This window comes from Galeopterus variegatus, unplaced genomic scaffold (genome assembly GCF_000696425.1).
Source record: "Galeopterus variegatus unplaced genomic scaffold, G_variegatus-3.0.2 Scaffold1193, whole genome shotgun sequence".
Taxonomy (NCBI): Eukaryota; Metazoa; Chordata; class Mammalia; order Dermoptera; family Cynocephalidae; genus Galeopterus; species Galeopterus variegatus.
Window position 1 is genome coordinate 219,332 of NW_007727304.1, and position 13,128 is coordinate 232,459.

General features: G+C 39.0%; 1 protein-coding gene across 1 annotated transcript in view; it reads right to left on the reverse strand.

The window, feature by feature from the left end:
* Window positions 1–13,128, reverse strand: part of TEC (tec protein tyrosine kinase) — a 130,259-nt gene that overhangs the window by 73,510 nt on the left and 43,621 nt on the right. Inside the window, exon 2 of the mRNA XM_008575462.1 lies at window positions 8,964–9,149. Within this exon, the coding sequence (XP_008573684.1) occupies window positions 8,964–9,101 (138 nt within the window). The 5' untranslated portion in view covers window positions 9,102–9,149. The remainder of the gene's footprint in view (window positions 1–8,963; window positions 9,150–13,128) is intronic.

A 13,128-nucleotide genomic window follows, 5' to 3' on the forward strand; every position in this document is an offset into this window, starting at 1 on the left:
AACTTCTGCCCTCAAGGAGATTATACCATTGTAATTATCATCAACAAAAACTTTTTTGAGAGTCTAACGGTTGCAAGGCATTGTGTGATATGCTCAAATTATGAAGCAACAACTTCTGCCCTCAAGGAGATTATTTTGTAGTTGGTGAGAAAAAAGGCAATAATAACAACATATAAATTAAATAGGAAATCAAATTTAAACAGGAAATTCAGAAAGGGCAAGGCACTTACAACCAGGGGTGTGTACAAGGCCTCCCACTTAAGAGGACTTGAGGGGAGACTTGGGTAAATAGAGGGCAGAAGGAGAACTCAGGCACAGCAGGAGCAAAGCTTCAAAGGTAGGAAACTGACAAGTACAGATAATCCCCAATTTATATAATATTTTGACATGATTTTTCAACTTTACACTGGTGCAAAAGCTATACACATTCAGTAGAAACTGTACTTCAAGTACCCATACAACCGTTCAATTTTTCGCTTTCAGTACAGTATTCAATAAATTACATAAGTTATCTAACACTTTAAAATAAGTTTTGTGTTAGATGATTTTACCCAATTATAGGCTAACATAAGTGTTCTAAGCATGTTTAAGGTAAGGGAGGCTAAGCTATGATGTTCAGTAGGTTAGGTATATTAGATGCATTTTGTACTTAACATATTTTCAGCTTATGATGGATTAATTGGGATGTGGTCCCATCATAAATGGAGGAATATCTGTATTTTTAAGCAAATGGGTCTGAATAGTCACTAGGAAGTATCCCTTATAACTGTGAATAATCATATTACTGAAGCTGTATATTACTGTTATCTAAGGGCATCCTCATACCTACCCTTACCTACTTGGGCAAGCCAGACACATCCTTTCCAGAAGTAAGGCAGTGCTATGAGAGAGGATGATCCAGGAACATCAAAAATTGGTCCAGGCTTAACAACCAACTTATTGGCTGACCTGGAGCAAATAATCTCATCTTCAGTTTCTACAGGTGGAAAATCTGGATGTCATACTTTAATGTGTCTTCAAACCCGAAGATTGTATGATTCTTTATTACTTGACAAATCAATTATTCCCTTGTGTGAGTAATCATCAGCTACACAAATCTATATAGGTCTTAGAACAGAAAAGTCCCAAAAACACATCAAACCCACTTTCACCCCAGGTCCTTTGCACATGCTGTTCCTACTGTATAAAGTGGGTTCTCTCTTGGGCTGATCCGTGGCTCACTTGGGAGAGTGCGGTGCTGATAGCACCAAGACCACGGGTTTGGATCCCTACAGAGGGATGGCCGGTTGACTCACTTGGGAGAGCGTGGTGCTGACAACACCAAGTCAAGGGTTAAGATCCCCTTACCGGTCATCTTTTTTAAAAATAAAAATAAATAAATAAAGTGGGTTCTCTCTACCTATTGCTGTTCACATTCCCACCCTTGGCCAAGTGCAAGTCTTCTACAACTCCTGCCCAACCTCCACCCCCCAGAAAAAAACTGTATATAGGTCCACACTTTTGCCACCAGAGTTTCTTCCACTCATATCATTTTGTCTCTTTTTAAACTGTCTCCCAAGATAAGTCCTATCACATCTACCCTCATCAACAAACATTTAATACTTAATAGGAACTACTAATTACTTAATAGAAACTACTACTAATATACTTAATATTACAAACTATAAACACTTAATAGAAACTACTAATCACAAGGAAATAGCTTCAAAGATTTCTAAGAATTCTCCAGCCGAGTAGTTCATGTTTTAACAGAGAGAAATAAAACTCAAGTTACAAAAATCATGATATCAAATATAATTCTTTAAAAAAATATATATAAGATGTTACATACACTTCCGATTAAGCGAAGACTCTTTCAAGGTAGGCAGAGGTGGGAAGAGAGGGGCAGGTAGAAACACTATGTTTATTTCAACTATAATACCATTTCCCAAACATTCTGGGAATTGTTCTTTTCATAGCTGCCTTCAGTGCCTATAGCACAGTCTTTTGAACATATACAGTAAAAAAAAAAAGCTAAATAAAACTTTCATGGAAACTTGACTTCTTGATATCACTAAAAATTGCTGAGAGCCAAGTCTTATGAAGAAAATAAAGTAGGTAATAGCATTTTAAACAAAATGCTGATTTTTCTTACAAAAGAAGTAAGAAAAATTTTATATTTCTCTTTCTCATCATAATACAAATAACCCATTAATAAAGCACAATTATCAGAACCAGATCCAAGAGTATTTTTCAAGATCTGAAATATTTTTATTGTTCCTACTTTAAGTTGCAGGAGTATTAAACCTTTGATTAACTCCTCTCTTCATTTACTGGTAATTATTGATACTATACTATTCTCTATAAAAAGTTCTGCATGCCTAACAACTGTTTTAACGCAGAAGGATAAAAAGTTAAAATTAAAAGAGGAGGGGGCAAAAGTTACGGAAAATAGTAATAAGTGATTTTTACTCATCCTAGTGAACCATGCTAAAATAATTTCTTGAGTGGGGAAGGAAATCTTCAGCTCCTAATGAAATGAGACTAGGAGAATGGAATGGAATGATTTTTAAATCCGATTCCATGTTCATGGACTCATACTCAATCACTGAATATTCATGATATAGCTGGCATTTTATAGTATGTAACAAAGGACAGCATTTCTTCCATACATTTCTCTGACTCTAAACTTTATGCTTTGACCAATTACATGCAATGTGTGATCATGGATTAGATCCTGGACTTGGGAGTGGAGAGAGGGGAAGTTGAGAAATAGCTATAAAGACAGCAATGGAACAATAAATGAAATTTGTGGACTCTGGATTCAATAATAGTATTGAATCAATGTTAGATGTCTTGATTTTGATCACTGCTCTGTGGTTATAAAAGAGAATGTCCTTGTTCCTCGACAATATACGATGACCTATTTAGTTGTAAAAGGGGCAATGTCTGCAACTTACCCTCAAATTGTTTAGGAAAAAAACATGCATATAAAGAGAGAGACAGAGACAGAGACCAACCGAATGATGGAGCAAATGGGACACAACCACAGGCAATGTGTGAAAGGGAGAAGAAGTTACTGGAGAGTTCCTTCTATTACTGCAACTTTTCTGTAAGCTTGAAGCTACAGCAAAATAAAAAGTTTTAAAATTTTTCTAGGAGTCTGGGTGGAGAGAATGGTATTCTCCCCCTCTTCTCTCTTAAATCAGTTTCCGCTTCCTAGAGAAAACAACAGTCAATATCATTAAACGAAAAGAGACAGTTGAGCAAGTCAAGGGGGTAATTGAGACCTTTGGACTTCAGACCTGGCATCTTGGCCTTTTTAAGTAATTAATGATGAGGAAGGTCAGATCCACAAAAGCAGAATACAAATACAGCTATGCATCAGAAATGGGAGAAGAGACGTGAGAAAAGAAATCAAGACACAAAAAAGGAAGCTATACTACCATATTTCAGAAACAAGGAAACTCAAATGCCAATAAGAAAATAAGTTTTCGTGGCATAACATAGTTAAGAATTTTCAGAGGCTGAAAAATACTATCACATACTGACCGCCGTATGGAGTGTTTAGAGTCGTGCCACTATTTACAAGCTGGTGAACAGCCTGCTAACCTCTAATGTTTGATGCAGAAGCTCCCAACTGCCCTGCAGTAAAAGGCATTGTTTTTTCCACTCCGGAATTCTAGGTAGTGCTGAGACATAGAGGTCTTCAGGTAGACATTAGAAGTCCCTATAAACCTATGGTTCCCACTTGGGGATACACCTAGTCTAAGGACGCAACTAAGGAAGAAACATCAGTTCATCTCAGACCCTCAATAGATAGGCTCTTACCTCTGTATTGCTGAGAGTCTCTAGATTCCCAAGATTGGTCCAAAAAACAACCTAATATGACCCAGGAGACCCTACAGAAATGAATTTTCTCAGTGTGCGTAAGAGACTCGTGTTATATTTTTTCCTGATTGCCTCCACCATTCGGTCTGTTAACCTAGGATGTGTGCTGAGGTTGAAATAGTAATGAAAAAGGATGTGTTGAGTGTAAAAAGATGATATTTATGGAAGTAATTTTTAAACTATGTATACAGATTGAAGAACATTATAAAATCCAATTAGATAGTGGCAGATCCAGGACAAAAACCCTATTTAGTGTTCATTTTCTTCTATCACAAAGAAATTTTTTTAAAAACTGTAACAAAGTAATAAATAATCACCAAAAGTTTTAAAATAAACCTTTACCTATATTATGAAGAGCTTTAATAGATTTTTTTTCTAATTTTCTCTGGAATTGTTTCAAAGATAGTCTTTGAAGAAACAACCCTGCAATTTCTTGAAGCTGTATGCAATTTCTTGTATGGTACACATTGTGCAAGTTTTTAACCTTTCTAAGCCTCAGTCCTCATTTTGAAATTAAGTCTAATAAGACTTAACAGAGAATTGTTTTGAGAAATAAAGGAAATAATGCACGTCAAGTACTTCCTTAGCACAGTGGCTGGCCTGTAGTTAAAGTTCAGTAAGTTGTATGATTTTTACTACTAATGTGAAGGAAAAAAGTTACTAACACAGCAGGCCTGAGACTGCTCTCCTGAGAAAAGCCTGCTTACAAGGTTGGCCCATGGCTGGCATTGGGGAACTTGAACTTGGGGAGGGTCCCTCCATTCCCAACACTGATAAAAGTGGCGCATTGTGCCTAAACTGTACAAACAATATGGTTTAAGCTGAACACCTGCTTTCCTTCTGGAGTCTGGAATTTGGTGTGCTAAGCACAGCGTGCCTATGTGACCAGCCCCAACAAAAACCTTGGACACTGAGTGTCCAATGAACTTCCTTGATAGACAACAGTTCACAACTGTCACAACTCAGTGCTAGAGGAATTATGCACATCCTTTTTAACTCCACTGGAATAAGACCCTTGAAAGCTCGTGCCAGGCCCAAGTGCATTTTCCCTTTGCCTTGCTTTGCATTCTTTCCCTGTAATAAACCACAGCTGTGAGTATGACTAATTGCGGAGTCCTGTGAGTCCTCAGAGTGAATCACTGAACATGGATGTGGCATTGAGGATCCCTGACACAACCAGTCTCCTTCCTCCTTCAACTTTATAAACTATTTGCCAGTTTCCATAATGGGACAGTATTATAGACAACAAACCAACCAATCAGAATACCAACATCCAATTATAAAAATTCCTGATTTCTTTGCTAAAAATAGTTGCAAATTTACCTACTACAAATTTTTTCATTCAACATCTCAACATGTAGAATATCTCTACACCTGTTTTTCTCGTCTTTCTTCAGTAGGTTTTTTTCCTGATTAAACTCCAGCCCTGTTCTTCCCTGACATCCATCACAACACCACATGGGGCCTTCAGTGGAACATCAGGGGATCTACCCCATGCATTATTTAGTTCCCTGACTAAAAAGCAACGTTGCTCATGAAACCTCCAGTGTCCTTTGTTCTGTGTTATTATGAGGATGATCCAAACATATAAACTGCCAGGAAGATCTTTGTAAAGCTAGGGCTTACAGACCCCTCAAGTCTGTTGCACAGACTGGGTCACAAACCCTCCACATGCAGGTCTGTGAGGTAGGTAATAGGAAAAAAAGGTTCTGGGAGCTGTGGGTATAGAAAAATGAATGGGTTTTATTCAGATCTAGGAGCAACTGTCCTAGTGGCTTCCCTGAGAGTTCTGAGAAGCACTGTGGAGCAGAGCTGTTAGTCTTTTATACATAAGTCCACAACCCTGGACACCTGGGTGCCCATATGCAGTTACATTAAGTAGTAACAAGGAATACCTGGGGATATTTACAGCAAATGCTCGGCAAGATTCTGAACATCTGAGGGGCCCTGACCGTTTTCCTATTTTTTCCCAACAATCGTTTTTCAGCTCAGTAGAACATGGAGAAACACGAACCGATAACTACCGTAAGAGAAAGGAGGACAAACTAAAGAATGGCCCACAGCAGAAACTGGAACATAGGTGTTGCAATATCAGACGATGAGGAAGTGGCTTGACTGAATCTCTCATCATCTAGGACAGAATTTCTCAGCCTATTCCAAAAAAGCACAATAAGCTGTACTTAATGAGAAGAATTTCAATAAAAGCTGTTGCTATCATGTTGAAGGAGCTGGAGTGCAGAGAATCAGGAGAACATGAGGCCTGTCTGAGATTACGCTTAACTAAGAGTTTCAACAAATTATTAGTGGCACCAGACTGTCATGAAAAAACTAGGAATCACAGCTACCAGATCAATCAACAGCCTCCTCGTGGTTTTTCTTCTGAAAACAAAAGAACTATGAAAAATTAAAATAAATATCTCTAGGGATATTTATTTGAACCTGGAATGGCCCTCAAAGCTTTTCTAAGTCACTTCTAGAGTCTAACATTTTAACACAATATTATTTCTTAAATAACTGTTGATTCTCACGGGTTACCCACATCACAGCCCTTTTTGAATCAGTTTCTAGGACTAGGGACATGGAAACCAGAAGATTCATCAATGGCAAACAGGGACTGAGCACATTAACCCAAACAGGGAAAAAACACATCAGGCAGAGAGTTGTCATGTGGGAATTCAGCCTAGTACTCTCAGAACATTTGTTATTTCAGGAATTTTGATTCTTTTTTTTTTTTTTCCCTTTTTGTCTTTTTTCGTGACCGGCAACGGATAGCAACCCTCAGTGTCGCGCCCGTACCGGACCGGGACCGGCAACGGGATCGCAACCCTCGGTGTTGCGGCCGCACCTCGCTCAGCCAGTGAGCGGCCGGTCTGTATGTGGGATCCGAACCCTCGGCGGGAGCGCCACTGCACTTCCAAGCGGCGCACTGTAGCAGTGCGCCACCGGACCGGCCCAGGAATTTTGATTCTTATCATAAAATTCCTACCTTTTTTTTAATACTGGCAACTATTTTCCGTTTTTGTTTTTGTTTCTGTTGGTAGCTGGCCAGTAAACGAATTGAACTCTGGACCTTGGTCAACTATTTCTTTTTAACTGTGAGAGGCAAACAAATCTGGGACGATTCTTATCATAAAATTCCTACCTTTTTTTAATACTGGCAACTATTTTCCGTTTTTGTTTTTGTTTCTGTTGGTAGCTGGCCAGTAAACGGATTGAACTCTGGACCTTGGTCAACTATTTCTTTTTAACTGTGAGAGGCAAACAAATCTGGGACCACATTTCAAGCTGTAGGTCTAAAGTATGCCAGTGACCTTCAGACCATGAGAGAAGAAAACAGGAGGGATCGAAAGGCCCTGCTTGTCAGAGGAGTGGGGTTAAGACAGGAACTAAACTAACAGGACTAGGTTTCCTGGGTCAGTCAGCAGCAGCCAGAAAGGAGATGGATGCTGACAGTAAGCATTAGAGGCTGGGTTTTCTTTCACATGTGCGACAACTTCTCATTCTGTCCTTTGTGTTCTGAAGGTGGCTAAGGCTGCTCCAAGGCAAGACAGTAGGCTGGTTCTGAATTCAGAGGGATTCTGCTCTTCTTTTTATTCTGCTTAGGCTAAAGCAAGTAGGGCACTTTTAACTCTGTGTATTTATGATCTACAAAGTGATCATAAATCAATCACAATATATTTCAATACTATCAGTCCATATATCTAAGCAGATAATGCAGGTTTCTATGGTTTCTTCGTTAGTAAAGTACCACATTTTATCACGTTCATGGCTATACTTCTATTCCTTTATGTTTCCCTTAAAATCTGTCTTAGATTTTAAACTAATTCATATTTCTGGTAACAGTCCTTATTTGAAATGCTTCCGGATTTCTGAATTTTTCAGATTTAAAAAATGAAAGATAGTACATATATCATATACTACATAACACTCCCAGCAGGGGCTGAGACAGCCCCTCAAAATGAAACACATTAATATTTCTGTGCACGCGCGTGCATGCATGCACACACACACACACGCACATGCACACACGTTCACATTAAGATAAAAAGTAAAAATAGCCTCATTTCAAGTCAAGTTTTACAACTCGAAGAGTTCTTTAAGTTTTATTTTTCAGCATTTTGGGGATTTATGGATAAGGGACTATGGTCTGAAATTACCCGAACCTGAAAAATTCCACGTCACAATGACAAGCTACAGCACAAATGAACAGAGTGGAAGACCACTGTAAGAAGCAACACCATTCTGAGAAACCACAGAGAAATCAATGGGAGTAAAAGCAAAACAAAACAAAACAAAACAAAAACAAGTAAATAAACTTCTGAGGTAGATGCTCTAGGAAAAAGCAGAATTAAAACCAAACATCAGGATCATCAACAATTCACTGTAACCAACTACACAACAGCATGTGGTCAACCAAGGGCAACCCAGTTCCCAGCCATTCCCTGGAACCCAAGAATACTTCTAGCAGAGGGCACCATGGTAATACTAGAAAATGCCATAGCCAGTGTGTCAGGAGCAAACAAGGGGCCAGAGGTGACCACAAATGCCTCATCTAGTGATGGAAGAAGCTATGGCAACTGAAAACACAGAAGCTGCTTATCACAAAAAAAGTTGAATACTTCGGTTTCAGTTCAACTTCAATAATGTACTGAGTCCACAAAATCAATAACCAGTTTTAAGAACTTCCACTTAATAATGAAGAAATATCCATATAAAGCAATGAACACAGTTTATATTTGCTAAAGAAGACTGTGATACATAATATGGTGGTTATGAGAAAGAGCCATGTATACAATATACGTAATGAATTCCATAAGGAACTAAAATTGATGTAGGAATTTATTTTCTCGAATAGATTAATTCAGTGGGTTGATATAAAATGGATACCTATGTATACTAAGCCTATAATTAACAGACTCATGAATGATTTCTATCCCTACCCTAAACTTCATCTTTCAAGTCCAAATGATAACAAATCATTACCTTAACTTCATTAACTCAAAGCTCATTCTATAAGATTAGAGAGCAGGGCATCATTATTAAAATAGTATCAAATCCAGAAAGCAGCAAGTTGAATTGTGATCGTCTCCTACCTCTGCTCGACCCTCATAGTAGGTTAACATGGACTTTGTAAGTACAAAAAGTCTCTCTTTGTAGTTTAAGGGTGATGTCTTCTTTTTCTGCTGTGACCGTTTAATAAGAATCTCTTCTAGAATAGTGTTCAAGCTCATCTCGGTCTTCTAATTACTCCTTCTCCTGCCATTGAAGATCCCAGTATTCTAAAATGAGAAAACAAATAGTTAAAATGTGACATTTTAATTTTCCAAGGATGTTGCCATTTTAAATTACCAAGATAGGCTTTTTACCCTCAGCCAAGCTGGGGTGGACGAATGCTACTGTCTGTGCCTAGAATGAAACGCCCAGGGCACAAAAACTCAACCTCCTCTCCTTCCCCAGTCTCTATCCTGCTCCTCCATATCCCATCATTTCATAAGAAAATCTAATCAACATTCCCCATGATGATGATTCACTCACTGGCACCTCCCCAGTACCCCTTAGCTTGCTGGCACATTCTTTTACTACTTGATTGCAGGGAACAGATATGTCAGATTGAAAAGTACATTTCATCACCCGCATGGCTGGTTTAGGCTGGCATTTGAATTGCCTCAGGATCTTGTTACACGAGACAGATGACCATGTAGACAGGGTAGACTCGTGAACAAAATGAATTACCACGGCAGAGGACACGTTCACACTAGCTCTGGTAAAGATGTAACCTTGATCAAGCCTCCTAGTCCCTAGAACCACAGGGTGTTCTCTGATGTTTACATTACAAAGCTCCACAGTTCCCTTCCCTACAACTCCTGTCTCAACCACAAGAGAAAAGGAAACCCACCCAGTCGTAGCTAACCCTATGCAGGGCAGAGTCCATCTGAATAAGAAGGTCGTCAACCTATATTTGGACCCCGCACCTCCAGACTATCCATACTAGACTAGGACTTTTTTTGTATGTTTTGTTTGTTTGTTTGTTTTTACTAGACTAGGACTTTTAAAATTCAACAAACTTTATCTGAAAACCCAAAGATACTTGGAATAGGCCTGAAGATTCATATTCAAGGCAAGCTGAATTAACAACAGCCTCTCCTTTTCTTGCCTCTACCACACCCTTTTAAGAAATAATTGCATAACAAACCACAGAGGCAACAGGAGTGACATGAATCATTAAGTCGCTACTTGATAGCCTAGCCAGAGACTGGACAATGAGTTAGCCACTGAGGACTTCTACCCTCTTCACACCCAACCTGATACCTCCACTGTGCCCCTGGAACCCCTCATCACTGACCCGCCCTCATGCAGTCAGCCCCCTCATTTTGTGTAAGGTTATTTTATAACAGCTTAAGCTCTGAACATCAGTTTCTCATTTATAAAGCACAGAGGGAAATACCACAAGGTTAGTGTGAGGTATAAATGAGATGTGGGAAAGAATTTCTTTACTGTGAAAACACTACACAAATGTTTATTATTGTTATTTTTAATTTTGCTGCTACTTCCCTATCTCAGAGCATTAAGACCTCACACCCGGACCATGATAGTAGCTTCCCAAGTGGTCCTCCTATCCCCCAGCCTCTGGCCTCACTTTATTCAAAGAACACACCCCTCATTCCCATTAGATCAATCTCTAAAGGTTCATCATATCATTTCATTCACCAGGAATCCTCAATGCCACCCCATCACCAGCAAGATAAAGCCAAAACTTCTCTGTCTGACACAGGAGATTGCCCACAATTTGGCTGCAACCAAACATCCAATTTTTACTTTCATACTTCCCCAAACATTCTGCAACCTAACATCCAATCTTTACCTTCACTCTTCCCCAGACATTCTACCAAATGACCAATGACTCCCCTTACAGCATTCATTTCCTGGCCTAGAGGACTCTCTCTTCTTCACTCTCTCCACCTATGAAAACTCAACCAGCTCAAAACTCAACTCCTTGATGTAGCCTTTCCTGATGACTCCAATTAATCAAAAACCTTCCAATTCCTGTGTCCATAATCTCTATCACTCATCATCATAGAGCTAATCATATTCTCCCATGTCTATAGCAATTAATGTACATATTTTAACTTCTCACTTAGCTGTTAAACTCCTAAAAGAATGGTTCTCAACACTGTGTACATTAGGATCATCTAGGAAGTTTTTTTTATTTTAGATACAGATGTCTAGGCCACACTTCCAGATTTTTTGATTCAGTTGGCCTCACTGTGTACATTAGGATCATCTAGGAAGTTTTTTTATTTTAGATACAGATGTCTAGGCCACACTTCCAGATTTTTTGATTCAGTTGGCCTGGGGTGGGGCCCAGGCATCATGATTCAATGTGCAGGTAGAATTGAGAGCCACTACCTTAAAGGAAGAGACTGGGCTCCTGCAGCTCTTTGTGCCACTCTTGGTGTTTATAGTAGCCTCTCACGCAGTTGAATCACAGACCTTATTAACCCATTGGCCATCCTAAGCTGAGTAGTCAGAGAAAAGCCCGTGTTCCTCCTGCATCTAAGTTGGTCCTCCTTATTCCATACTAAAATGTTGGAATGCTATCTTGTTTTCCTGAGAAACTGTCAGCATGTAAATACCACTTCTTGGGAAATTATCTTTTCATCTTTGTGCGACACATTTTCAATGCAGCGTGAAAATGACTACTTATAAGAAAGGCTACCAAGGAAAAGCAAGCTATGCTCTGGAAAACAGGCCACATACAAATGTGTTGTTCCCAACCCAGTGACCAATACCGTAGTTACAAAACGGAAGAACGCAGACTTTTGGGAGGCCCAGGAGGATAAGTGGGTTGTGGCTTATCCTAAGTTCTAGAAGCAAAAGGTCTCAACATCAGGGACAGGAAAAAATATTTCATGTTGAATGCCTTGAGGAAAAAAAATAACCTTGTCTGATTCATATGAGAGATTAATAGTTTTATACAGAATCATACTATATGAGCTGAAAGGAATCTTAGTCATCATCTAATTTATCTCCCTCATTTTACAAATTAAGAAGGTGAGGTTCAGAAAAGTTGAATGACTTGCCCAGGATCACACAAGTCAACACTAGAAAAAAAGTCTCCTGGTTCCAGGTGAAAGGAGCTCTCTACCATTTGATATCATACAATTAATCTGCTGTTGTATCATTCATCGGTCAATGGGAAATCTCGGCCAAAGAAAACTATTAAAGTACACAGAGATATAAACAAGGGAAAATTTTCCCTGTAGACTCCCTGCTAAAGATAAAGGGTTGGATGCACACATTAGCATCGGCTCCTTCCTGAAATTCCATTAGAAACAGTTATTTTGTTGTTATTAAGGAATTAATTCTCAAGGAAATAGAAAACAGGAAAGGAGACAACAATAACCTATCAGAAACTAAAAAGCAAATAAATACATGGCAGGTCCTGTTGGGGGGAAGTCTGGAAACAACCCAATTTATGCTGCAAAACCTCTAAATAGATCAAGAATCAGCAGAACCCAGCATCTCTAGAAGTGGTGGGAAAGAAGGACTTAACTCATTTGCAGGTCTGTTTAAGAAACAGACTCCCCAAATTCCCTCTTCCATGTCATATAGCTAGGTGACTCACCTCCTCAACCCCAACAGAAAACTAGAGATTTATTCTCTGAAGATTATAAAACAGAAGGTCTACCCTGAGAGAAATCAAGTACAGTTGAAGCTAGGACTGCCCTACTGAAAAGGGGGGATTTAAGTAAAACTGTACAAGTGTACATTACTAAACGTGGAGATCACTCAGCTTTCTTCAACATGGCTCCAGGACACTGGATAGGGACTGCAGTAAGAGGGAAGTCCTGAAGATACATACATAGGAGTGTCCCCAACAGAAATGCTGCAGCCAGATCACCTATAGTTAAACTCAAAGTCAGCATGACCCACTCCCATCACAAAGCTTCCAACTGACTCTTTACAATCCCAGATAATAAATAAATAGGAGAAAGCCAAGGATCACCAGACAACTGAAAAAAGATTCTAATATGAATCCAAAGTCAAACAACAAATGGGAAAAAAGCTACTTGGCAAAAACAAATATTGTGCAGAAAAAGAAAATGTTTAAAAAAGAAGTCCGTAAAATCAAAGAGTTAAGAGAAGATACTGCATCATGAAATAAGGTCAGGATACAGCCAAAATAAGGAACAGACAACCAAAAATAAGGCGGGGGGGGGGGGGGTTTTGGAAATTAAAAAAAAGAAAGCTGAAAAA